Source organism: Verruconis gallopava (assembly GCF_000836295.1).
Source record: "Verruconis gallopava strain CBS 43764 unplaced genomic scaffold supercont1.23, whole genome shotgun sequence".
Lineage (NCBI taxonomy): Eukaryota > Fungi > Ascomycota > Dothideomycetes > Venturiales > Sympoventuriaceae > Verruconis > Verruconis gallopava.
Window position 1 is genome coordinate 36,439 of NW_015622159.1, and position 25,008 is coordinate 61,446.

At 53.9% G+C, this 25,008-nt stretch overlaps 6 protein-coding genes across 9 annotated transcripts; 2 read left to right on the forward strand and 4 right to left on the reverse strand.

The window, feature by feature from the left end:
- The first annotated feature begins 99 nt into the window (after window positions 1–99).
- PV09_06504 (nuclear distribution protein PAC1) lies at window positions 100–2,277 on the forward strand. Its single transcript, XM_016360151.1, has 2 exons — window positions 100–476; window positions 531–2,277. The coding sequence occupies exons 1-2, from the start codon at window positions 442–444 to the stop codon at window positions 1,864–1,866; spliced, it is 1,371 nt and encodes a 456-aa protein (XP_016211863.1). The 5' UTR covers window positions 100–441; the 3' UTR covers window positions 1,867–2,277.
- Window positions 2,278–4,580: 2,303 nt separating this feature from the next.
- Window positions 4,581–6,367, forward strand: PV09_06505 (uncharacterized protein). The gene is made up of 3 exons (XM_016360152.1): window positions 4,581–5,340; window positions 5,399–5,700; window positions 5,756–6,367. Exons 1-3 carry the CDS (start codon window positions 5,209–5,211, stop codon window positions 6,231–6,233), a joined length of 912 nt encoding a protein of 303 aa, XP_016211864.1. The 5' UTR covers window positions 4,581–5,208; the 3' UTR covers window positions 6,234–6,367.
- Window positions 6,368–7,549: 1,182 nt separating this feature from the next.
- Window positions 7,550–10,880, reverse strand: PV09_06506. 2 transcript variants are annotated; one of them, XM_016360153.1, is made up of 4 exons: window positions 10,327–10,880; window positions 10,237–10,269; window positions 9,822–10,112; window positions 7,550–9,735 (listed from the first exon to the last, which is right to left on the reverse strand). In XM_016360153.1, exons 1-4 carry the CDS (start codon window positions 10,364–10,366, stop codon window positions 8,393–8,395), a joined length of 1,707 nt encoding a protein of 568 aa, XP_016211865.1. In that variant the 5' UTR covers window positions 10,367–10,880; the 3' UTR covers window positions 7,550–8,392. The 2 variants fall into 2 exon arrangements, with proteins under 2 accessions (XP_016211865.1, XP_016211866.1); XM_016360154.1 differs by having other exon boundaries at window positions 10,237–10,880.
- Window positions 10,881–11,642: 762 nt separating this feature from the next.
- On the reverse strand, window positions 11,643–14,947 carry PV09_06507. 2 transcript variants are annotated; one of them, XM_016360156.1, is made up of 5 exons: window positions 14,692–14,947; window positions 14,205–14,462; window positions 13,628–14,053; window positions 13,414–13,553; window positions 11,643–13,352 (listed from the first exon to the last, which is right to left on the reverse strand). In XM_016360156.1, exons 3-5 carry the CDS (start codon window positions 14,022–14,024, stop codon window positions 12,546–12,548), a joined length of 1,344 nt encoding a protein of 447 aa, XP_016211868.1. In that variant the 5' UTR covers window positions 14,025–14,053; window positions 14,205–14,462; window positions 14,692–14,947; the 3' UTR covers window positions 11,643–12,545. The 2 variants fall into 2 exon arrangements, with proteins under 2 accessions (XP_016211868.1, XP_016211867.1); XM_016360155.1 differs by having other exon boundaries at window positions 13,628–14,462.
- Window positions 14,948–19,293: 4,346 nt separating this feature from the next.
- PV09_06508 (uncharacterized protein) lies at window positions 19,294–21,524 on the reverse strand. The gene is made up of 2 exons (XM_016360157.1): window positions 20,378–21,524; window positions 19,294–20,299 (listed from the first exon to the last, which is right to left on the reverse strand). Exons 1-2 carry the CDS (start codon window positions 20,928–20,930, stop codon window positions 19,593–19,595), a joined length of 1,260 nt encoding a protein of 419 aa, XP_016211869.1. The 5' UTR covers window positions 20,931–21,524; the 3' UTR covers window positions 19,294–19,592.
- An 866-nt stretch (window positions 21,525–22,390) lies between these two features.
- PV09_06509 lies at window positions 22,391–23,437 on the reverse strand. 2 transcript variants are annotated; one of them, XM_016360159.1, is made up of 3 exons: window positions 23,218–23,437; window positions 23,114–23,152; window positions 22,391–23,048 (listed from the first exon to the last, which is right to left on the reverse strand). In XM_016360159.1, exon 3 carries the CDS (start codon window positions 22,846–22,848, stop codon window positions 22,504–22,506), a length of 345 nt encoding a protein of 114 aa, XP_016211871.1. In that variant the 5' UTR covers window positions 22,849–23,048; window positions 23,114–23,152; window positions 23,218–23,437; the 3' UTR covers window positions 22,391–22,503. The 2 variants fall into 2 exon arrangements, with proteins under 2 accessions (XP_016211871.1, XP_016211870.1); XM_016360158.1 differs by having other exon boundaries at window positions 23,114–23,437.
- Window positions 23,438–25,008: the final 1,571 nt, after the last annotated feature.

Sequence of the window (25,008 nt, forward strand, 5' to 3'; positions counted from 1 at the left end):
CGTTTTGTTGTCCGTGACCCCGGCCCAGCAACCGTCTTGACGAATTAGGTCGCAGCCGCCACCGCAACTCTTTCTGAGTTTATCTTTTTACTCTAGCGACATGAACCAGTGAGCGAGCAATTGATATAATCTCACCAGACATTTGCACACGGTGATATCTTGCTTCAAGCAACTAACAACCCCTCCCTTCGCACTTGGTTGTCTCCTTTCTGTGTTTACCCCGGACCCCTGCATGCCCACTGTCCCTTGCCCGCATTGCAACTCCCTCAATATCGCCAAGGCTATAGGATCTGAAGGAAATAAAAAAAAAATATAGCTGCAGCTCGACACAGTCCACACCTAGACGAGATACCAGGCTGGGTCTCTGGGCAGAAGGTCGTTTAATCCCTCCGGTGCTGGACACAACGATTCGCACTGCCGCTTGCCGGCGCTGTAACCACCATGTCTTCACTCACCAAGTCGCAGGCAGACGAGCTGTGAGCCTTTCCCAACTGTTGTCCACGGATCGCTCCGCTAACGAGGCATCGTAGGAACAAGTCCATCCTTGGCTACCTTGCCGTTGCAGGGCTACCTACCAGCGCAGCCGCATTGCGAGACGAAATCGGGATCGGTCAAAATTTCGATGACGCAACAGCGAGGAAGTATGCCAGCTTCCTGGAGAAGAAATGGACCAGCGTAGTACGACTGCAGAAGAAAATCTTCGAGCTTGAGGCACGGAACGCTGCTTTGCAACAAGAGCTGGATTCAGCTACACCAACTTCGCTCCTACGCAAGAACCAGGACCCAAGCAGTTGGCTGCCTCGAGCTCCAGCTAGGCATTCATTGTCCGGCCACAGACAGTCTGTGACAAGTGTGGCCTTTCACCCCATCTTCTCATCGCTTGCCTCGGGCTCAGATGACACCACGATCAAGATCTGGGACTGGGAATTAGGTGAGCTGGAAAGAACGCTGAAGGGGCACACGAAGGCAGTCTTGGATGTCGACTTTGGTGGACCAAGGGGGGGTACTTTGCTGGCATCTTGCAGCTCAGATCTGACGATTAAGCTGTGGGATCCCAGCGACGAATACAAGAACATACGCACGCTTCCCGGACATGATCACTCTGTGTCGGCGATACGATTTGTTCCATCTGGAGCAGCAGGCAGTCCTACGTCAGGGAACCTATTGGTATCTGCATCGCGAGACAAGACACTTAGGATATGGGACGTCACAACTGGATACTGCGTCAAGACGATAAAGGGCCACTCGGACTGGGTGCGTGACGTGGTGCCCTCTTTCGACGGAAGGTGGCTGGTCTCCGGTGGCAGCGACCAGACCGCCAGGCTTTGGGACGTGTCAAGCGGCGAGCAGAAAGGTCTCTTCCTGGGACACGATCACGTGGTCGAATGTGTTGCCATAGCTCCTCCTGTCACGTATGAGCATCTTGCTTCGCTGGCTGGTCTGAAGAAACCCCCACCGGCGAGCAGCTCCGCAGAATTTGTGGCTACAGGAAGCAGGGACAAAACCATCAAGCTGTGGGATGCCCGTGGCACCCTCATCAAGACATTGGTTGGACATGACAACTGGGTGAGAGGTCTGGTGTTCCACCCGGGCGGCAAATACTTGCTCTCGTGCGGAGACGACAAGACAATACGGTGCTGGGATCTCACACAGGAAGGAAAATGCGTTAAGACGGTGGAAGACGCACATAGCCACTTCGTCAACGCGATGAGGTGGGCACCAAGCGTGGTGAAAGAAGCGGCGCCGATGACGAACGGGGATGGCGCGACGAACGGAACGGCGAAGAAGGCGGACGACAAGGTGCAGATTCGATGCGTGATTGCTACAGCGTGCGTCGATATGACAGTGAGGGTTTTCGCATCGTGAGGAGACCTCTGCGTCGTGGTAGATGTGGAAGGAATCCTAGCTTGAGTGAATATCACCGGTGGCAGAGACATGCTAGCTGCTGTCCACTTGAGCCAGATCACGGTCAAGTAAATATGAGCAGCAAATGCTCTACATCGAGCTACACCGCAGCTGAAAGGGGGACAGGCGACCAAAATGAGTACATACTCCAGTCGCTCGACAGGAAAGGCGTGATACGGGTTAGCTGAGGTGGGCAACGAAGCGACATGATGATACCAGAAGAGAGCAGTGCAGACGCAACAAACTTTAGTTATGAAGCCAAACTGTTACAAGTAAGAGCATCGCGATAGCATCCATAGAGTTTTATCACATTGTGACGCTCCACTCAAGGTTGCTGTCGCCGCTAGGAGGACGGAATGAACACTTCTCACGTAAGCACCAAACCGTTCTACCGAATCGACTGTCATGATTCTGCTCGTGAAGCCTCAGCCGCTACTTTCGTGCCTCCTGCGAGTTGGAGGAAAAGTATCTGTGCCACTCTGCAACTGCAGTAATTCAGGTTTTCGATAACGCGAAGGAAATGATCTTTCCACCCACGAGCTGGAAAGTCAATCGTGTTTGATTCTTACCAATTACACATCTACGTCGCTCTTTATCTTTGCCATGTTTCCCGTCCTTTACTCGCTCTTTCTTATGTTCACTTCTTACCTTTAAGGACGATGACTCAAACTTTTCGTGCATGCGACTTTGTCCTTGTGAAAGAATTGCAAATTAACGCACCTGAATGCAGGCCACCCCGAGTAATGGGCAGAGCGTCAGTAGCAGGTCTACCTTGATACTTTGACAGACTCTTGACATCCCAGCTTTTCTCTTTAGCAAACGAAGAAACAATACTTAACATCGGAAAACAATGCCGCCCGTGGCTTCCGTCTTTGTTCTCAAGCAGATTTTCCGCTCCGCTTTTGTATGGCCGGAATACTTTCCTAATTGTGTTCGCCGCATATGATAGAAGGAAATATTCAGCTCCGACGAACAAGTCAGCATCTGCTGCTGAAAAATGGCCCGTCCCGCTGCCACGCTCTCCGAAGTATGAGAAATGAGTCCTTGCGCCGTCTGAACACTTTCAGGTCACACATCGACGGGTTGCCGCTCCAAGGACGAAGACGAACCAAATTATTTGCGGCATGGAAGGAATCGCTCAGGGCACAGTTCGGAGCCTGGCGATAAATGCGATTCCCAACACATTATCCAAGAGTACGTTTTTTAGAAGATCCAGATGGCTCCTGGACAATTATTGAACGGGTTGCGCAAGCCCGTTGCGAAGCTTCACCACCGCCTTCACTGGTTGAAATATAGGACCACGTATGTAGCTGACTAGAACGTCAACTTTCAGAGACGTACAGTCATTATGCTATAGCTGACAAGGCTGGAAGAAGGTTTCTTTGGTAGACTTTTGGAGCAACAATAAGCTGAGATGAATCATAGTCAGTAAGAGGCCCTTAACGTTTGACATGTTGAAGCTATCTCGCCTCGCGCTTCAAGAAGGGGTGGCTTAGAAAGCAAGTTTATCAGATTGAATCCTCTCGTCTGGAAAATGGGAAATTATTATCAGCAAAGTGAGGGTAATTATCTCGATTGCGTCGGTAAAAAAAATCCATGCTGCAAAGTCAATTTCCCGCCGCACCAAGCCATGGGCCTTAAAAGGTTGAGATGGTACTAACTTACTTTCCCCACAGGAAAGTAATTCTTGACGGTAGAGCACTGTCAGATGGTAAGATTTCCGGTGAATGACAAGGCCTTTGATGTGGGACGCACGCCATCTCCTGCTTGAGTCCGGAGGCCGCTCAGGCTCGGGCACACAGGACATGGAAGACAATAAGAGAAGACCACTGGACAGGATACAGACAAGCCCACGGGTATTGATGAAAATCCTCTCGACTTGCTCTTCATGTACGTAGCTTCCACGTAAGATGACTCGGGTCTATTCTTGAGAGCAAGAAAATTGGCGTTTTTGAATGCCATCTTTCAAGCATACGTGAACCTGATGGCCGACTTCCAATCTCTGGAACAGCACAACAAGCAATGGGTCAGAACATAAGATTAGTCTAAAGGCACAGATTGACGATAATGGTAGGTACATCCGAGAATGACAGCCCACAGAGCACTGTTTACAAGCATGGTAGCATAGATTTAGGGTCCGTCGTGCGAAGCATCCATCTACTCCTGTTCAGTCCTGGTACATGATAACTTTCCCCTTCTCGCAGAAAGCGCTGATGGAGCGGGTGCACGACATACTGGTCTCGCGAGCTGTCAAAAGATCCATGGAGAAAGTCGTGGCTGTCGATAATCTGCGCATTTAGCGAGGCAGTCCGAAGACTGTGGGATCTTCTTTCATTGATTGGCTGGCTCATCGATATCACCGCCACCACAACCTGGACTGCTGGATTTTCCGGTCAACGATGCCCATCTATCGAGTCGTGCATAGTTCGACAAAAACAGACCGAAGAGAAAGAGATGATCGGAGATCCCAGCCTATCGCGTCGTGCGGCGTTGGAACGTTTGTTTTCGATACGAATGGACTTGCCGGCCCCAAAGAAGTTAGGTTAATCTGGAAAGCACTAAAAATACGAGCCTCCTGCGTGCTTGGCCTCATTTTATACCTGATTGTCTCTGGATTGTGCATGTGCCTGTGCTTGTGCCTGTGCCTGTGCCTGTGCCTGTGCCTGTGGAGACGCGTCGAGCAGCTTTTTACTTTTGCAAAGACACCTCATCTCCACTACTACTTTGCCCATGTGCACCGGTGAGCAGAAGCGAACGAGGCGTCCGGAATGCACGTTTGCAGAGCTCGTCAACGAAAAAGAGACCGCCATGTTGTGCAGTCATGGGACTGCTTTGTCCCTGTCCGTCGTACGATGTTGGCCCGCTTTCAACAAGGCTGTACAACATGTTTAGCGAAAGAGCTTGGAAGCGCCATCGGCTTCTAAAACTTCTCCATAAGTGGCACACGCGGTAGAGACTTCATGCCACAGCGGCTACTAACCTGTCTCGTTCGCGAGAGTCGCCACTTGGCGGATTTCGTCCATGCAGAACGCAGAACGAACGGGATATTGTCAGGGAAAGGGGCCGAAAGCCATCTTTTGAATCATGACCTGACGCCATTGCAGAACTCAGCCCAGTGGGTGTGAGGCTCTTGTTCAGCCAGGTCAACATGTTAAATTGCTGGGGATACTTTCCCACCGTTCCATCCTGATCTTTCGTTGCTTCCTTTTCACATTCTCTTGCATCATTCAATTCAATTCTTTACCCTTTCATAACCAAATTTCTTTCATCGCAGCCCTCTTGTTCTCTATCGAGTTTATCGGGATGGGCGACTCCCACATAGTTCCCATGCCGAAAGGCTTCCTCGCCGTGCGCATACTGCAGATCGTTTTCGCCCTCATCGTCGTGGGCTTGACTGCATTTTTGATCTCAAACACGATTGGCTTTGTCTTTAGCGTAAGCTTTACTTCCAGTGACACGATTGCGACAGGACGAGGCTGATCTTAACCCTCAGGCGACCGCCTTTGGCATATTCTGTGGCATTTTGACCCTCATCATCGTCACCTACGACCTAGTTGCAGAGAAGGCCGCGAAGGCAGCCTACAACATGTGGGCAGTCCTTGCATTGGACATTCTCATGGTCATCTTCTGGCTCTCTGCAATGGGCTCTATGGCTGCGCTCCGCGCCGCATTCACGGTTCCCGTGACCATAACCACCTACAAGCGCGTAATCACAAAACGTTATTACTACGCCTGGGCCGGTAACACATACCTTGCCATCCTTGCAGGCGCGGCTGGTGTTTCTGCTATTGAATTGTGAGCTGATCCTTTTGATGCTTGTCAGCAAGCCCGATCCTAACCTCGCGCGCAGGATTCTCTTCATAATCTCCCTGATCATGTTTGGCGCGCGCCTTCATCGTCACCGTACTTCCTCCAGAGGGACCACAAACAATGGTCTCGGCGCCAGTAACGTAAGCCCGGAGAAGATCGAGATGCAGCCTGGTGCACAGCAGTATCAAGCGCCGCCTCAGCAGGCACCATCACCAGCACCAACACCGGCACCGGCACAAATGCCAGCTCCCTCAGCCTACCCCAACTATCAACCGCCTGCAATGCAGTCGACGCAGCCAATGCAGCCGCAACACAACGACTCTCATTTTACGCCAGCATCACCCATCTACACAGGTCAACCTCCATATCAGCCGGCGATGAGCCCCCCACCGCAAGGCTACCCGTCTCCAACGGCCTCACCGCAACCGCAGTTCGTTCAGCCAATGCCCCAGTACCTGGCAACACCTCCTCCACAGGGCTACCACGAGGCTCCGGGGCACCCTCAAGGGCCGCGTTGACGAGCAACAATGGAGCACACCACCGCGCGTTCAGACATCTTGCTCTCGCGCACGTGGTTCATGTACTTTTTAGATCGGAAACGCATTGGCACGCAGCAAAATGTCATTTCAAAACCTCCGTCGCTCCAGTGACCTGAATCAATCTTTTGTTTTTTTTTTCCTTTTCTATCTCTCTGGTGCCCTCTGCCTGTCGCATGCTGCGACGCCAGGGAGCCGATCCGTCGTTGTACATTTGTTCCGCCTAGGTGTTCTTCTCGCTAGCACAGCGAACACTCGATGCCCTTTCGTACTGCTCCCAGTCCGCCAGTGAGACTCCCTCGAGCGACGTTTCTCTTTTCCCCCAGACTTCCTAGATCCCCCCCCGCTTCCATCCACAATTACACCCCACCGCCGTCGTCATCGTTCTTATCCAGCGCGCCTCCACATGCCCCCAACAAGGAAAAGAAAACCACGTGGGGCGCAACTCGCCATCTTCGGCCTCCACCCAGAAGCGCGGCTTCTCAGCACAGGTTCATCCCCACGACACCTTTCGAACTGCGCGGCGAACTCGGCGCCGACCCGTCCTGTCGGGTCTGGCGTCCAGGAAACCCAGCAGCACGCTTGCAGGAATCGCGCGGCTCGCTGCAGGGAGACACTCGAACGCTTGCGCGAAGGCACCGCCCTGAAGCAAAAGGCGTGCGCGCGCGCGCACGCGCCAGGGGGGTTCAGCGTCGGGCGGCGGGCGTACCTGCACTGCCGTCGATCGTGCTTGTGCCTGGGGCGTCGCGACGACGGGCTTCGCTTCCTCTCCGCTCGCATGGCACAAAAGCACGCGCAGAGCCGTCCCTTCCGCCACGGACAAACGCGCAGACAGCGCACGAGCGGGACGTCGCAAAGGACCGAAAGAACGAGGGCAGCTTCAGGGGCGATTAAGAAGGGAGGGGGAAAAAAAATTAAAGAAAAGACACGGACAACGAAAAGCAGATTGCTTTGACAGACTTGGCGGCTGCGCGATGGATTCTCCGTGCACGAAGGGCAGCAACGCCGAGAGGCAGCAACGCTCTCTTCCAAGTGCGCGTCACGAACCGAGCTTCGAAAGGTTGGGACATGAATTCGAGGAAAGGCGCCCGGTTGCATTCAAAACGAAGGGGGGAAAAAGGTATAAAAACAAATTGCCAAAACTAGGGACGAGCGCATACGCGAGTTGCTTTTTAAAACACAACACGCGGAATGATCAAGTTCAACGTGTGAGAGGCGCCGTCTTGGTTTGCTATCCCATTTCCAGCGGTATCGTAGCGGCGACGACGACGGCGACGGCGTTAGCATGTCTGCAAACCAAAAAAACCAGAAACTGACGAATAAAAAAGAAAAAAAAAGGAACAGGGGGAGGGGTAAACCCGTGACTTTTTCTGTTCTCTCTTTAACTTCCATAAGCTCCCATCCCGTCCCCTTCCCCCCCCGATCGGTCGCGGATCCCAAATTGTACATAAGAGAAAAACAAAAAGGAAATTGAAATTTCAAGCTGTGATTGTGAGGGGGGAGGGGAGGGGAAAGGGGAGGCTTTTGTTCGGACGTTTAAGATGCTCACCCAAACGTCGCCCTCTTGTACCCATCGTCCCTGAGCGGTCCAACGCGCTGCAGTCCGTCCCCTCCCTCTTGCATAGTGTAAAGGGAAAGCAAGAACCCACCCCTAAACCCTCCGTAGGCGTCGAAGACATGAAGGGTTTTTTAATGGTTCAAAGTAGGGGTCTCGCGGGTATGACTAGGCATGAAGGCAGGATGGTGCCGTAAAAGAAAAAGAATGGTATATGCACGATTTGACACGAACAAAACCGTGAAGATGACAGTCCCGAAGCGAGTTGGTGCGCGTGGTTGGCAACGAATGATGAATCCTCATACACACACGCAAGGAGAGAGATATATGTAGAGTAAAAAGACACAAAAACACCCACGCACAAAAACAAATCTAGCCTTCATTTATCTCTCAAAATTTTCCCTTCCAATTTTTCACCCCGCAGGACTACACAACCAGATCTCGGTCCGGAGGGGAATAAAGAAAGGGACAAAAAAAAAACTCCCCATCGGAGGGGAAGAACGACTGGAGAGGGAAAGGGGAAAAAAAAAATTCTGGAGAAGATGGACAAGACATGACGCGACGTGACCGGACGTAGCCTGGCCGCTCACAGGTCGATCAGGCTGCCCTGACCCTGCTGGGCGGCCGTTCTCTGCGCTCCAAAAGGATTGTTGCTCGCACCAAAGCCGGAGGCGCCTAATCCGGTCGCGGAACCCGTCTGCGATTGCGCCTGGTTCTGAATGAAGCCCGTTTGGGTGGGCATTCCTGTGAAGTGACTCTGCAGAAACGGGTTTCCGGTCGCCTGGCTGGTAAGACGCTGGGCGTTGGCGCCAGCCGAGTTGACGAAGATACCGGGGGCCGTGTGCTGAGCCGGTATGCGAAGGTCGCCAACGTTGCCGAATGTGTCTTGACCTTCGCCACTAGCTAGCAGAGCGTTGAGACGCGCCTTGTGCGGGTCTTCTGGTATTCCCGTTGACTGGGGCTGCTGGGTTGGCTGCGAGGCCGGCCGCGGGATGGGTTGTTGTGGCGCTTGGTAATTAGTGATGGGATTGAAGGTTGTGGTCGCCTTCTGCTCGCTCAGCGAGTTGAGCGTGGGCTGTAATCTGTTTGTGTTTGTGCTCTGCGGCCGGTTGAAGGCGCTACCGAACGGATTGTTTGAGCCTGTGGGCAGAGGCTTCAGCGCTTCCAAGTTCTGATTGTTAGAGGCCCACGGGTTATTCGATCCGGCAGGCAGCGCTTGTTCCGGTTGTTGTGGCTCTGGCTGCCCAAATCCGTTTGTCTGCTGTTGCTGTCCGTACGGGTTGTTGTTCATTTGGAACGCCGTCTGCTGTGGCTGCAAGAAGCTCTGTTGCGGCTGTCCGAATGGCGACCCGACCCCATAGCCGGTCTGCTGTGGCTGCTGAAATCCAAAGCCATTGCTAGTGTTGAATCCATTCTGGTAACCAGTCGGCTGGCCTTGCATCCCAAACCCTGTCTGCTGCGGCTGATTGGGATCAATGACATTTCCAAACCAGTCCACGCTCGGCTGCTGTTGGTAGCCACCGTTCCAGCCCGTGGGCTGGCTCACGGCTGGCTGCGTCGTATCGTTGTCGTCGAAAAGCAGGTTTGCATTTGCCTCCTCGAGTTCTCGTCGTCGTAGTTCCTCCTCTTCTTTGCTTAGCTTCAGCGCCTTCGCCAGTGCGGCATCTTCCTCGTCATTCTGCGTCGCCCTGCGCCTTCTTTGCTCCTCCGCCTCTGCCTCGTTCTTGCTGGCTTCGATGGCGCGGCGCAGATCCTCATCGTCGTCGTCGTTGCGCCTGCGCTGCCTGGGATGGTGGCGATGATCTGGTGGTGGTCCATACTCGTCCAGCCCGGTGACTCGTGACTTCCACGATCTCCTATCCTGGCGCTCACCTCTCAGACGCTCCTCATCCATGATCAGCGCCGTAAGCTCCTTGGCGGAGACACGGACTACGCAGAAACGCACATGAAGATTAGCCCGCTGCTCTCTAGGCAAACCCGAGCGAAGACGCGCAAGTTTGGGGGTCAGCACTCACTGTTCTGTCCGACATCCCTGCCGTCGTCGTCGATATGTTGAAACTCTCTCAGCGTCTTGATGATGTATATGTTCTTCTTGGCCCAGGTGACGACAAGCTCCGAACCTTCGTGCAGGCAGTAATCCAGGACCTTGAGCGACTTGAGGACGTGGCGCCAGTTCTTGCCCTTGTCGTTGAGGCGCTTGTCCAGTATGTCCATGATTTCGTAGAAGGTGCTCGTGTCGCCGAACGTCATCTGCGCGATCTCGGCCATGTCGGAGCCCACGGGGCCCCATGGATCGTTGCTCGTTGCTAGCGCACATACGCCGTTAGCTCTCCGTCTGCCTCTCTCTGCGTGTGCCGGGAAGCCGGGACGGGATGATGGTGTGCGGCAGAGGTCGGGCCACTGAAATTGCGGGCAGCTGGTGCTACGTACCATTGCGAACCTTGATCTGGGCGGACGTGTAGCCTGCACGATCGGATCAGCCCAGCGCATCCACCGCAGGCCAAGGCATCGGAAACAAACCCTTTGTCACGTTCTTGACGCTCCTCACAACCTTTGACATGGCGACGTGAGGTGAGGGTGAGCGGATGGGTGTCGCACTGGTAAGGGTTGCGAAGTGCGTTCGAGAGTGGCAAGGTTGGTGGTCGTCGGCGGGTAGGTCAAGTTAGGTAGTAGTTCTGGGCTGGTGGAGACAAGGGACCAAGACGATCAGGCTCGCAGTGCAGATGCCCAACAAAGGAGGAAGGGCAACGAGAGGTCGCCACACGCAGAGGATCACAACGTGAGGGCCGGAAGAGAGAGCAGAATTCGGGATCGAGGGGAGGGAGTATACGAGAGAGAGAGAGAGGGAAAGGGAAGAGGCAGGCGGAAAGAAGTAGGCTGTGGGAGTCGGAAGGTTCGCGTGCTGAGCCGGGCAGGACAAAGATGGCGGTTGCGCGGCGGAGCGAAGAAGTGGCGGTGGTGGTAGTGGTGGTGGTGATGGTGGTCAGCAACGGCGAGCGACAGCGGAGGGGAAGACGGCAGAGTGGACTCCAAGCGAGCGCGGCACTGGCGACGAGGCCTTGGGGAGCAGACACCGACCGCGACGTCCGGACGTGCGTTGCGGCGGGTGACGCAGCTGCTTGCCGCTGGCGCCGGGACCCAACGCCCGCACAGACCCCCTCCGCCGCCCTTTGGTCCATGACCTGCTCCTTACGTAGCCATGCGCTGTATCCGCTCTCGCAAGCCCGCCTCTCGCTTGTGTCCGTCGTGCTCTCCCCGTCTCCATCGCTCGCTCTCCCCATTCTCCTCCTCCCGCCTCCCTCAATGTGCCAACGTATCTTGTCGCCGCTCCCTCCCCCCGCCCCCGGCCCGCCGGCAACACAGGCAAGACGGAACCTCTTCGGCTCCTCGCCACGCCACCCCACACGCATTGACGACGCGGGCGAGGCACGCTTCGTCTCGGCTTTGAACTCGTCTATGACGCCCCCTGTCTGTCAAAGAATGCTCCTCTCAGTCGGTCCAGCATGGCCGATCAAGAGACGGCGACGAGAATGTGAGCATGCTTGCGTACCCACCTGTGCAACGAGTGCCAGTTCGAGCGAACATATTTCTGCCACGCCAACCGTGTGAACGCGTCTTCTTGTTCCCCATCCTTCATGCCGTACTCGTTGGGCCGTAGCCCACGACCAGAACAGCTGTTCGCGCCCAAGTCGCCACATGTACCCAACGTGGTCTTGCCCTGCTTGTTCGCCCTGCCCCTCTCGCCACCGAGTCCCACGAGCGCTCTCCATCCCTTCGCGTTCCGCCGTCATGTCGCAGCCGAGGGTAAAAGGTCACACGAAAGACAACAAAAGAACCTTACTTTGTGACGAGCTTCATGTTCAGAGAGCTTGTATTATACTATAAGAAAAGCACTTCATGCCCCCGGTACGCCTCATTTTCACACTCTATAAGTACCGCGGACAAAGAAACCGTTGCCTGTCTGGATCAGAGAAAGTCGCCCTTTTGCACGTCCAACAGGAGCCCACTCTCCTGTGCCTTTATTTTTTCTGTTTTCTTCTTTAATAATCCTCCATTCATCGCGACCCCAGCCCCAACCAACCCCAGCCCCGACGACCCGCTTTCAATTAGTGACTAGTATGTAGCGTAGCATTGCTGTGTCAAAGGATTTGGCGTTTTATCTGCGTCTGTGCGTGTGCGCGTGTATGTATGTATATATATATGTGTGTGAGAGTGTGTGAGGGTGTTGAGTGTGTAGAGTCGTAACGTCAGTGTGTTAGCCATCGCCCGCTTTTTTTTATGCTCGCCGAGAAGTAAATCGAACCGCTGCCAAAAGCCAAATGCACACAGGAGAGGCCACCATCTGCTGATCAGACGCACCGAACGAAAACAAGATAAAAAAAATAAGAAAATACTCGTGCTGTGGTAAAAGCAAAAACCAAAGCAAAGATCAGGTGAACGGATGATGCAGCGCCAAGAGGACACAGGAGAACATGAAAAAGACAAAGCAGATGACATGTCGCTGTCGCGGTATGCGCCCTCCGCACCGCTACCGTTTTCGTACCGAGAGTGAAAAAAAAGGGAAGAGGGTATAGACTCCCTGTCGCGTCTTGACCCAACATAACGCCTTGTGCCCAAGTCCAGAGATTACAGCTACAGGTACAGTGATACAAAAGGAAAAGAAGAAATGAAGTTTGGGTGTGCGTTGTATGTATGGAGTGGGCGGGAGGGGTAAAGAGTAGGAAGACTTTAACGGGCGTTTACTGAACAGTTTGCTGAGCCCATATCTGGCCTTGAGCTCGCGAATAGTCACCTGGCTCAGTGCTCTGCGGCCGTTGCATGCCGGCATTTTGATAGTACATGCTCTGCTGGTGGGCACCGTACTGAGCAGACGGGTCCGGATATGCGTATTGCTCGCCAGGATTCGGCGAACCCATGCCAGTGTGGCTAGGTGACTGCCAACCCATCGCGCTCATGTGCGGGCTGCCGTTGGCACTTGTCGATTGACCAGAGTGACTCTGTGGGGTCGGCTCGAGAACCTGTGGAGGACCGTTGGCATAGCCATTAGGATGCGAGGTCACGCGTCCAGGCTGCTGCTGGACTGCGCCCATGTACGGCTGAGACGTTAGAGACGGCGAGGAACGTGGACTATGCTGAAGCTCGGTACGAAGATGGCCTGGAATAGGCATTCCGTAGCCCATGTCAGATCCTGTGCGGTGCAAGGGAGCCACCGAGCCAAGTTGTGCCGCAGGAGACATGGAAAGTTGGCGGTCATGAGGCGAGGCAGTTGCCAGTGGTGAATTTGTCTCCGAAAATTCGTCACGTTCTGATCCAGACGCGCGTGGTTGCGAAGGGTCGTACATGTTGTTTCCGCGCATGCGGCTGGCTAGGGCTGCTGCAGTGGCTGCGGCCGCTTCCTCCACCGTTCCGGTGTGGTGATTTTGATGACGGGTTAGGGTGGTGCGACGCGTAAACGTCTTCTGACAGTCGGCATACGGGCACTTGTACGGCCGCTTACCGGAGTGGATTCGTCGGTGACGAGCTAACGAACTGGAGTCGCTGAAGGGCTATTCTTGTTGGTCAGTGCCGAGACACGTAGTTTTAAGGAGGGATGAAGCGAGGACTAACCTTGCCGCATCGTTCACACATATGTGGCTTCTCACCGGTGTGAACGCGCATGTGCACAGTCAAAGCTGAACGCTGAATGAACTGCTTACCGCAGCCCGGGTAGTCGCATACGTGTGGTCGAATACCGCTGTGGATCCGCTCTGGAAAAGCTGTTAGCGAAAGTCCGTTCATAAAGACGACGTATGATAGCAGCTGGGTGAGTTTGGACACGTACCATGACGAGCAAGGTCGCTTCGTCGCGCGAAGCCTTTTCCGCATGTTGAACACGCAAACTGCTTCGGTGGGCCTCCCTCACCAGACTGTCGCCCGCTGGTCGACGCCGGCGTGCCCGTCTGCTGGCCATAGGGATCGTTCTGCGCGTTAGCATTGTAAGCAAGCAGCTGGCTCTGCACGCCCATCTGGCCGGCCGAGGGCGATGGATAGCGCATCTGATCGTAGCCGTTTGGCATAGGTTGGTACGCCATGGCTTGCGGTTGAGCCGGAAAGCGGTTGTCGGACGGATGCGGCGATACGCCTCGTTCTGAGTTGGTTTCAGACTTGATGGCGCCGTTGAGATAAGGGGGAGGATAAGCGGCTTGGGGATGAGCCTGGTGCTGCATGGCGTGATTCATGTCGTAGGTGAGCGAGGTACCTGCTAAAGCTTTTGAAGGCATCTTAGTATTGAGGATGTTCCCTAATTCCATTTTGCGAGTGAACGAGGACGCAACGCCGTCCAAGATGTCGGACGAAGGCGTTGATGAACGAGAGGAAGACCAGTGGTGAAGCTGGTGCTGGGAGGGAAGAAGGCGCACCGTGTTGGCCAGGTTGGTTTCGAGTAGATGCATGTACACGGGCGACACGTGTTGTGTATGTGCGAGAGAGGAGCCTGGCAGAGGTCTATGGCGTCGAGCAGGACGTGCAGCAAGTGTGCGTGCGGCAAGCTGTGAATGCCGTACGGGGTGTATTCGACGCCGGATAAGACTCGCCGACAAGGGTTGAGGACGAACGGGTTTCTTTTGGGTGGAGGGTCGGGCCGCTGGCAGGTCAAAGCTGCGTGCAAGCAAGCAACACTATCGAGAGGGAAAGTCAGTCGAGGAACAGACGGCAAGCAGGACGACGAGATGCGAGGGCGCGATGCGAGACGGAAGAAGATGGATGGCCAGGGCGAAGCGGCCGACAGTGGTGGTGCATGTGCGAGGGAAAAGGAGAGGACAGTGTGTTCGATCGCGAGCTGACGCGAGAAGACACGGGCGGATGGGGGTCAAAGGGAGCGAATAAAGGCAGGGAAGGAATACTCACATTGAGCAAGAGGGAGCGACTTGCTGGGGAAGCCAGAGAAGTTGGCAAAGCGAAATGGAGAAAGGAGAGTGATGAAGTCGAGGTCGGCGGCGAAGAAATCGAGAGAGACGCAGATGCGGTGGTGAGCACTTTCCCTCGCTCGAGGCCCTTTTGGCGCTGGTTGATTCGTCCTTTCCTGTGTGGGACTAGCGCAGTTCGGCAGCAGACCAATCCTTACCCGCCTTGGCCGGAGCCTGGGAATCCCCTGCAACCCGACAGGAAGAGCGACGCACTGTGGATGCACGACCGGCCTGACCGCCGTAACGATGTTCGGCCGCGAGTCCAGCTGGCCGTGTCGAGCAGGAAGACGTCCTGCTGTTGTCGAGCGCCGCCGCCGACAAAAAGGCCGTGACAGGGGCGGCGGTGGTGAGGAGGATGCCGAGGATGACGCTGCCGGTGATGACGATCGCCTTGCTGAGCAGTGCCAGCAACAGCGAATCCAAGTACGTCTTGATCCTGCTTCCTTCTCCTTCTCCTTCTTCTTCTTCTTCTTCTTCTTCTTCTTCTTCTTCTTCTTCTTCTTCTTCTTCTGCTGCTGCTGCTGCTGATGCCTCTGCTACCACTTCCCTTTCTTGGTCCGAACGAACGGCTCACCCAGCGATGCGTCTGTTCAGCGACGGTGGGCGCAGTGGTACCGATGACGACGATGACGACCTCGACGATGTTCGGGGAGGTCGATGCACGTTATGCCCGTTGCGGCAGCTGAAAGTGCTTTCTTGAGTGTCCCTCAGCAGGATATTTCGGCCTTTCTCTTCTTCTCTGCGCCACTCGTTCACACGCACCCAAGATCTCAAGTGCTCAGATACGTGTGCGATGTGCCGTCACCAGTCTGTCGGCTTCAGCCAGAGCCGGTCCGAGTTCCAGTGTCGTTTGATCAATTAGGGAACGGGGCGAGATCTTTTTTTTTCACTCTGCCTTGCACGCCGCCCTTTCTTCGTAAAAAGTCCAGGAGACCTGCCTCGAATTTCTGTTCCAACTCTGTATCCCTCTGACCCTCTCCCTCTCTTTTGCAGGCGAAGCTCCAAAAATAATATTAATATTACCCACTTGAAACGGCAGGATTTTCCTTTTCTCGACGCCCTGGCGACAGCAAGACGTTTTGTTTCCTTTCCAGAACGCGAGGCGTGGCCAATCAGCGGCGTGCGATCCCACGCGGCTCTTCGACGCTTGTGTCGGACTCCCGTTTCAGCACTTTTGCCAAGAAACGAAACCAAAATGCTGGTTTGTCGTGCTTGACTTTTGCACCGCCTCAAAATATGAAGACAGGCCGTTCCGTGCGGGACTCGCGTTTGCTGCCTGATATAGCAGCTTGGACCAACACAGGAGACACGCTCGGCTCCTGACGGTAAAAGGGGCGGATGTGCGTCAGCAGATTACGGCAGCCAGGCGGCGACGCTTTGATTGAGGAGGATTGCTGAGCTGGCTGTGGTTTGATGGTGAACGTGGATTCGTGACAAGCCCTCGCTGAGGTGCTCCTTCGTCGTAGCTTGGTTGAATGTCGCCGTGAGTAGATTCGTGACGGATGCTTGTGTTCTGGACGACGTCCGCGTATTAGGAGTATTACGAATGGTTGTATGGGCCGAGTATTACCGCCTTTGTGGTTGGATCGAGTATATGGACTGTGCCTCGTCTTTTCAAAAGCGAGCAGCAACGGAACCGAGAGAGAGGAAATCACACAAAGGTGCCCCGTGTTCAGCAGAGATGTAGGATGACTACGATGCAAATCGCAAGCTTGTGACAATCACGGTTCAGAGAGAAGAGTCCAATATGTACTCTTAGACCAGCCAACCTTGGACAGCAAGCCCCTCCGCCTCAGCGTACACATTCGTCGAGCGCATCAAAAAAGAAAAGCACTATCATCCGGTGCCCAAGCTCGCCGGCCGGTGGCTTGCTGGTTGCGGCGTGGGAATGGGCGGGAAATTCAAGGACACGATAACCCTACGATCGGCTTGGTCATTTCGCTCCACTCTCTTTTTCTCTCACAACTTGCTCTGAAGTGTGCTTCGACGGGGCGCCCAGCTTGCAGCAATCAGACATTCGCTGACAGACCCGTATTAGCGAGCGCGAACGTCAGACTGCCTTTTCTCAACCAAGAACCCATGCCTAGCGCTGCCCTTGTAGCGAAATGGGGTCAATGCAAGCCGTTCTCTCATGCGTTCACATCCACGCCCGCGCACCCACACTTGCACACACATACGCATCTCGAAACCCTGGTCCAACGCCTTGAGGGAGAGGCGTCACGCAAGGACGCTTCTATAGACCTTCTACCGCTTCTAGTGGCTTTCCCAGGGTGCACGGCGATGCGCGCCATCTGCAAAACCACACCAGCTCTCCAATCGCGAACCCCAAAACTACACTGCAGGCCAGCCCAGACGGCATCCCGAGTTTCGAGCTCCTCCACGTCATCCAATCGGCCGCCTGGTTACAGCCTCTGAAGGATTCGGCAAGCTCCAGCACTATACGAGAGCCCCATGTTCAGGAGTCTCATGCCCTCCTACGTTGAACAGTCTCGCTGTGTGTGTCGCGCTGCTCGCTGTCACCCTTTTTTGCAAAAGCCATGGCTGCACTTGTGATCCCACCGCGCATCCGGCACCCCGCAAAGATGGAAAGCAAACCGCTTCTCGTCGTGCGTGATGAACGGATGCAGGGCTTTCTTTTTCTTTTGTTTTGTTTCGTTCTTCTTTGGCGCTTGCTGCTCGCGACGTGTTGTTCGTGGAACCTCAAATCTCCACTCCTGGTACTCATTGCATCATTTGGGCGCCGCCCAAAATCATGCATGCGAAGGTGGATGCCGCGAACAGAAAGTCATGCGCTTTCAAGGGCAAGCCACATCTCGTTAATGCTTGCAGTCGCCGTACCCTGCCTTCATTTCTCAAGCGTAATTTTGCGCATTATTCGTGCATTTCTCTGTCGTTGGCAAACTGCGCGCCTCCCCGGTCGAGGCGGAGTCGACTGGTCACAAACGCATGGCACCGTTTTTCTCATCACAATCAACCAAACTTCTGAGAAAGGCGTGCAAAAGCGTCGAGCAAGTCTACACGAGGGAGTGTGGGGAGGAAAGATCACGATCGAATCGGTGATTTCGACCGTCTCCCTCGACGTACAGCTCGGTCGAGATCTGGGTGCAACCTTCCACAGCCGCTGGCACCATTTTGTCTGGGCTGGCGCGAAGATGAACGGGCTCCGTGCAGCGTTCTATTGGCGAGACGAAGAGCCCGCCAGGCGCTGAATCTTCAAAGCATGACCGGGTTGCAGGGTGGTCAGACCTGGCGGATGGCGTTCCAACTCAGACCAAGCCACAACAGTCGCTTTAACGGCTTCTCGAAGGATCATGGAAGCGGGCGGATGAGATCTGGTCGAGCAAAGACCGTTTCACATCGCCAACGCCGTGGATAGAGAACCACGACGGGCAGGAAAGAGCTCAAATCGAAGAAAAAAAGAACTTGAACTGCCTCTCCCCATGGCGAACGTTCTTTACTGCGACGGACGAAACAGTGTCACATCTGCGTTGAAGACGAGCCAAACCACCTCTGCAACGCGGCCAGTGAAATCGGTATTGGGACTGGTTACGCCGGCGTGACATTTGAATTACAAATGTAGCTTTTTGTGTGCAAGACGACTTTGAACGAGTCGTACATCTCTCTTGTCTTGGGACACGCCGCACGTTTCAGAGTGCGACCATCTCACCCCTGGACAATGGCAGCGAGGAATCTGATACGGTCTTGGCATGCAGAGGCTGATTATCGCAATGTCAGTAATCTAAAGCATGTCTACCCGTTGAACCGTGCCCTACATGGCAGGCCTTGGACACGTTTTCTTTTCGAGAAGCCTTCTCGAAGTTTTCCCTTTCGAGATCGCCTCGATTTCGAGCAAAGCGTGTGGGTCATTTTTCTTTCCAGCGTGGATGGCGACGAAGCCGTGTTTTTTTCGATCCCCGTTCCAGCAACGGACAGAATTCGGCCTTGCTCCAGCAACAAAGGGGCCCACCCCCCCGGGCGACTGCGAGCGGATCCCGTCCGGCAGCGAAGGCATTTTCGCTCTTACGTAGCTCTTTGCAACAGCGAGACCAGTCGGGAAACGTAGCTGGCAAGTCATCATTCCGTCGCCCGGTTTGCCTCGGGCCTCGATGCCGGCTGAATGCGAGCGTGCTGCAAGGGCACACCTCGTTGCCGGACCCGCTCAACCGCTCGAGCGGACACCCTTCCGCTTCCCACGGCACGTTCTCAGCCTTGTCATGTGCCTTTGCTTTGCTGTCTGATGAGCATCCGGGGAACTGGGAAAGTCAATCTCCCGCTCGAGCTGCCACGGCAGCAGATGGCCGTCTCTCCGTTCGATCGTGGCTGACAAGTGACCGAGCCAGCTTTTGGTTCTGCGCATGCCGCAGAAATCGTCCTTGCGAGACCTTCCTCTTGCGGCTGCTTCAAAACGGCGCATATGCCCTATCGAGGCCATGCAGCCTCCAGCACATGCTTCACCGTCAAACCTTCAAGTCCGTCAGCTGTCATCGCAGCGCGGCAACGCACGGTGTGATTTGCGGCGATCAAAGTCCGTGATGCCAGAAACCACGGTCGGAAGCCGTCGGCTTCCAGTCCTTATTTTTTTTTTTATTTTTTTTTAAAAAATTTTTTTTACGCCTTCATCTTAAGAACCAATTTTTGCGCACGAGTCTTGGCACGTAGAAGTTGCACACGCATCGTTACATTCGTTCATGAGGAGCGAGGAAGAAGAAGGCTATACTAATCTATACTACAGTACCTGCGGTCACCTCGTTGACCCGGCGTTGTTAAGAATCGGCCGTCGCTATACTGATCAAGGAAGACGAAGGCAAAATAAAGGCAAACGTCGCGGCGTCCGTTCCAGTTCTAGGCAGTCACTCGAGGGACACCTCCAACCCCAAACAACTCCATGTGAATCCTACCTGGGTCCACGCCGTACTGGACCAAAGCGCGCTCGACTTCCAGCATGAACCCTGTCGGCCCACACACATAGTATTCGGTCTTGTCCTGAGACAGAAACAACTCCTCCTGCTTGTCGACTTTGCTGAGATCAAACTTGCCCTCCTGGCGAGCCGCCAGGTTCTCGCCCATGGCCCCATTCCGAGGCGTTGCGTCGAAAAAGACGGCCCGAACGTTCTTCTTCGTCTTCGCGATGTTGTCAATGTCCGACGCGAAGGCTCGGACATCGGCAGCCCGCGCCGCGTGGATCCACGAGATCGGTCGCTCGACGGACCGTGACACCAGAGAGTTGAGGATCGACGTCAACGGGGTCTGCCCAATGCCTCCTGAGATCAGAACCAGCGGTTTGTCATCCGTCGCATCGAGACTGTCGAGCACAAAGTTGCCCATGGGGTGGCTGAGCTTGATTATATCCCCTTCGTTTTTGGTGTCGTGAAGCAGCGTGCTGACCAGACCCGGCGCCGTGGCAGAAGCAGGGTCGTTGGCGTTCAAACCGGCCTCCTTCTTGACGCTGATGCGCCAGTGGTCCGCCAGCGGCGCGTCGCTCAGCGAGTATTGTCGTGTCTGGGCGTGTCCCAGGCTGGGGACATCGATCATGACAGAAACGTATTGACCTGTGGACCCCAATTATTTTCCGTTTTAGGACCGCACAGTGCACAACCTCGAGTTGCACGGACGCGTGCCATACGTACCTGGCTTGAATTCTGGTAGGGACTGACCGTCCACGGGCGCCAGCCAGAAACTCGTGATCTCGGTGCTCTCGACAACCTTCTTCGTGATCCTGAATTCCCTCCAGTAGGTCCAGCCGTTCGTCTGGTTGTAGAGATCCTGTTCGACTTTGATGAAGACGTCCGCAAGCTCGCCATATGCCACTGTCCAAGCATCCACGACGTCAGGGGTCAGTGCATCGCCGAGAACCTCTGCCATGGCCCCGAGCAGGTACTTCCCCACGATCGGATAATGCTCTGCTCGGACGAGCAAGCTCGCGTGCTTGTTGGCTATGAGCTCAATTGTGGGACCAAGCACTGAAGGGTCGTCAATATGCTTTGCGTAGGCGTACACCGAGTGCGCCAGCGCCTTGGGCTGCGCCATGTGTGCCTGATTCGCCGAGTTGAAAATGTTCCTGAAGGAGGGGTTGTCACGAAGAAGATTCCTGTAGAAGGTGGCGGTGATCGTCTCTCCATATTTCTCCAGAATAGGCACGGTGGCTTTGACCAGAGCCTTTTGTTCGGGGGTCAGAGGCATGATGAAGGTGTTGCAGGACAGTAAAGAGTATACAGAAGTAGTCTAGGTGGTATAAGCCAAGTGCAGCAAAAGAGGGCAGGACGCTGATATCGTGAGAAACTGTAAGGTTCTTTCTAGGAGTCGTGCGGGTATCTCAATTCAATGTCTTAAGTCTAGCTGCTGCTGCTGCTGCTGCTGCTGCCGTGAAACCACGTTTTTATATGCATCATTTCAGCACCTAGCGCCCGAACATTCCATAAGCACGTCCAAGCACTTGACGGCATCGATCAAGCATGGCATGATCGCGTCGGGTAGAACAGGCTAGCGAAAGTCAGCGCATGCGTCGAATATTTTTTTTTCCCCCAAGCGCAGCAACGAGCAACTCCACGGAGAACCAGAAAGCAGCGTGCTCGAGTCGGAAAATGGGTGTGAGGTCCATATCTGAACGACGTAAACTTCACCTGGGTCCCTTTCTTTTGGGCAATGGGGCAAGCAACGGCTCCTTACTGCTCCGGGTGACCCAGTTAGCCCGAAACTGATTTCGTCTGCCCGATCGTACGACTTTTGATTCGCGAGCTCGACCCGCAACGATATCACGCCACGAATCAGGGCTGGACTTCCCCCCCCCCCCCCATTTCCCTTTCCCCAAAAAAAAAAAATTGATAATGGTTCGGGAGGCCCACGACGTCACGTTTCGGTGCACCACCACCGAAAAAGGACGGAGAAAAAGCAAAAGCCGGATTCAGATGGTTTCCTTCGATAGCACAAGTGATCGGCGATGCTGGACGCCCTCTTATAGGAGCCAGAGCTAACTCTCTGCACGCTTATCTGCCCCGCGATATCTTCACCCTCTCCTCCCTCCCTTCCCACAGTGTCGGCGCGGGTTATCTGCGCTTTGAGGCCGCGTTCCCCTTCTTGACGCGACCCGTGGTTCAGGCTGATCTTCAAGTGAGTGGCCGTCTTTTTCGGCAACTCGGGAAGGCTGTTTTGAAATCACCCCTTCGCCCGCGTCGACGATGCTCAGAGGCGAGCTTTGCATCTCCGCGGGCTCTCGTGGCGACACGATGCGAGTCGAGGGCGTGAGTCAACTGCTTTTCACCGCAAGACACTTTCGACTCTGTTCCGACGTTCATAAGTTTAGTCAAAGCTACATGGATCCGTAATCTGCCCGTTCAATACAGGCGGCTACAAAAGTGGAAACCAAAACGTAAAAAAGACAAGGGACGTATTCCTAAGCTGGGGGAACTAATGACATGGCCTCCCAACGCGAAAACTTTTTTTTTCCTTGGGCCCGGATAATCAAAACGCTACCCGGACATCACAACGCAAAAGGTACAATACTTCATAAGTGGTGCAGAACCTCTCCGAGAATCCTCCATCTACGGATTTTCCGTCAACAGCTGGACTTTCGCACATATCGCTGTATCGATAACCCGGTTGCTGATCGTATCCAACCAGTCAAGTGTAGTAGAGCCACTGGATGTGTGACAAGCCAACTCACTCCCGAATCTGTCCATGTGCAATTGCTCATGGTTGCACTGCCTACTAGGTCGCTAACGAAACCTGGAGCGACCGAGCGTCCATGTCGCGATCTTTATCCATGACGTATCCAGCAACGTTGCAGCCTCCTTGGAATACGACAACTGAATTGAGGATGACAGGTCATAAGTATACCAGGGCAGCCTTGGATCGATCCAGGTAGAGCAACGGTATTGTATCGGTTGATCCCGTATGACTTAGTAAGCAATTCAAATACCGTCAGGAGACACAAGCCTTTCCAGCTTACCGAGAGGAACATGTTGCACTCAAAAGATTTCCGAAATACTGGGTACCGTATATGACGTTTGTTCCGCAGACGAAAGGCGTTACCCTTGTGGTTCAGAACACCGCACGGTACCCATGGATCCTTTTGGGCCATTTGGGGGGCTCGGTCTGGCATGGAGGCGTAGACCTAACATCGGTTGAACAGCCAGGGGTAGCCGAGCGCAAGCTGGTGAAAGGTTGTGTATTGGTGGTGCTTAGAACACCAAGAGTAATCGTTTTTGTCAGTGTTGCCCGATCGGTTGTTGGACTCGGTTCTCCGGTGGAGGTGTAACCTGATGCGATTGCTTGAATGCTTGTCGTGACAGTTGTAGTCAACTAGGATGCTGTCAGCTACGATTATCCTGGCGTGCTATTGTTGTCGGCTCGCTTTCATGTGTTACCAGAATGAAAGCCCCATTCCGTGGCCATCCCCTAGAAAGCTTGGTATTCTTTAACGTCCTGGTTCCTCGCACGGACAGCATGATCCGTGAAGACTATGACTTACAGTTTTTACCGCAAATTGTGTTCCAACAATGATGGCCACTATATCAGTTCCACGATGGTTGAAGTATAAGGTAGCTCATCGATGGAGATCGTCGTCAAAGTGGTCATTTTCTGTGGTTTTCCAGGTCTTGGACTTTTTCCGGGTTTACGGATGACAACGATGACTGTTGAAGCCGTCGTGTCAGTAAATGCGTAAGTATATCCTGCATGCTGTTGTAAGCACCTAACACGAGCAGCCTCTGGCAAATGACCTCCCATGTTTTGACCCTTCTTCGCATGCCTTTCAACGCGACATGGCTCTCGGGGATAGGGTTTCCAACATAAACTATTGTGCGTAATGCTCAATATGTTATAAGAGGTCAAGGAACAGACATCAGTTGCTCACCTGACAGGGTGAAGGGCAGAGTAAAGGCTGAAGTCACCGTACGTGGGTGTGCCGCCGGTGTCCCAATCACAACGGCGATCTCGTCCCTGCCAGGGCTAGATCCCAGAAGCTAAATTGAGATGTCGTGATCAAAATGAAGCGTATCGTCTTATCCTGTAGATGTGTATCCTGGCTGCGTGGTGGGCAATGTCGTTGGGATTTCTGTCGAAGGAGGGGGTTGGACTTGGAGTTCCAATGACAATTGTCACACTGTCCTGTCCCGTTCCTGGGGAATTGAATCCAGAATCCAGACTTTGCATACGGGACTGTCGCGGTTGTTATGGTTGCCGAAGCATTCAATTGATGGGCCCCCCAGCTGCCCAACCGTTATACTTGACGTTGGAGAACTAGCGTCGTGGTCGTTAAAGATTTGGCGAATAAACTCACTTGTAGGAATTCCTGAGCGTTTTTCATGTGGTCTCGCGCGCATGAGACAACGGAACTCGGATGACGACGGTTTTTTTTTTTTTTTTTTTTTTTTTTTTTTTTTTTTTTTTTTTGCAATCGCTGTCATACTTCCCGGTGGATGTATATGCCTCTGCTGCGCACTCCAGTGATGAAGTATGGGTTGTCAATGAGCATCGAGCTTGGGACGCCTTGGATAAAATGTCGCCGTCGGACCATCCATTTGTGCGTAGGGGAATTCTGACCTATCGCATTCGATCCAGACGTTAGAAGCCACTGTAACTTGCTGCGAGGAAGTGTCAATGAGGACAGTAACCTTTACCAGTCAGTCTCGCACAAAACGTATACGTTACGCAACATATGCAATGGCATCGACTCCATGTGCACGTCCATTTTCTGAATAGCAAAACCTACCGAATCGGTCCCGGATTTAGCAGAAGTATATGGCGGCTTATTTCACGGAACCGTGGCCGTCGAGGTGATATGTCGGTGTGCAGACTGATGAAACCCACGAGAACAGTTGCGGTCTTATCATGCTTATTTGTAGAAGCGAATCCAGGCGAATCACAGTCAATCGGCAGAGTCCTGGTAGTTGTCTTCCTCTTGCCTGGATGTTCCTAATTTCGTTATCAATCAGCGGGAGAGCCTAATATTTTGGAAAAACCATGGTTCATTGGCTGAGATGATGCTTTTCTCAAAGTGGCATCGTTCTGCTGTAACATAGGCAATAAATTGCGTAAACTGGATTAACTAGTAAATGATGGACTTGTTGATTAGTGCTGTGAAAGTGCAAAGTGCTCGTATTTCCAAACACAGATGCATATCCGTGATCTACATACGGAGGTGGTGTAGTCCTCGTCGTAGCTGTCGGAGTCGGGCAAATGGAGGAGACCATGGTCTCAGAAGTCGTTTGTGCAAGCCGGTCTGTAACTGTGCAGCCAGAGCCAAGGCACTGTTTCGCTG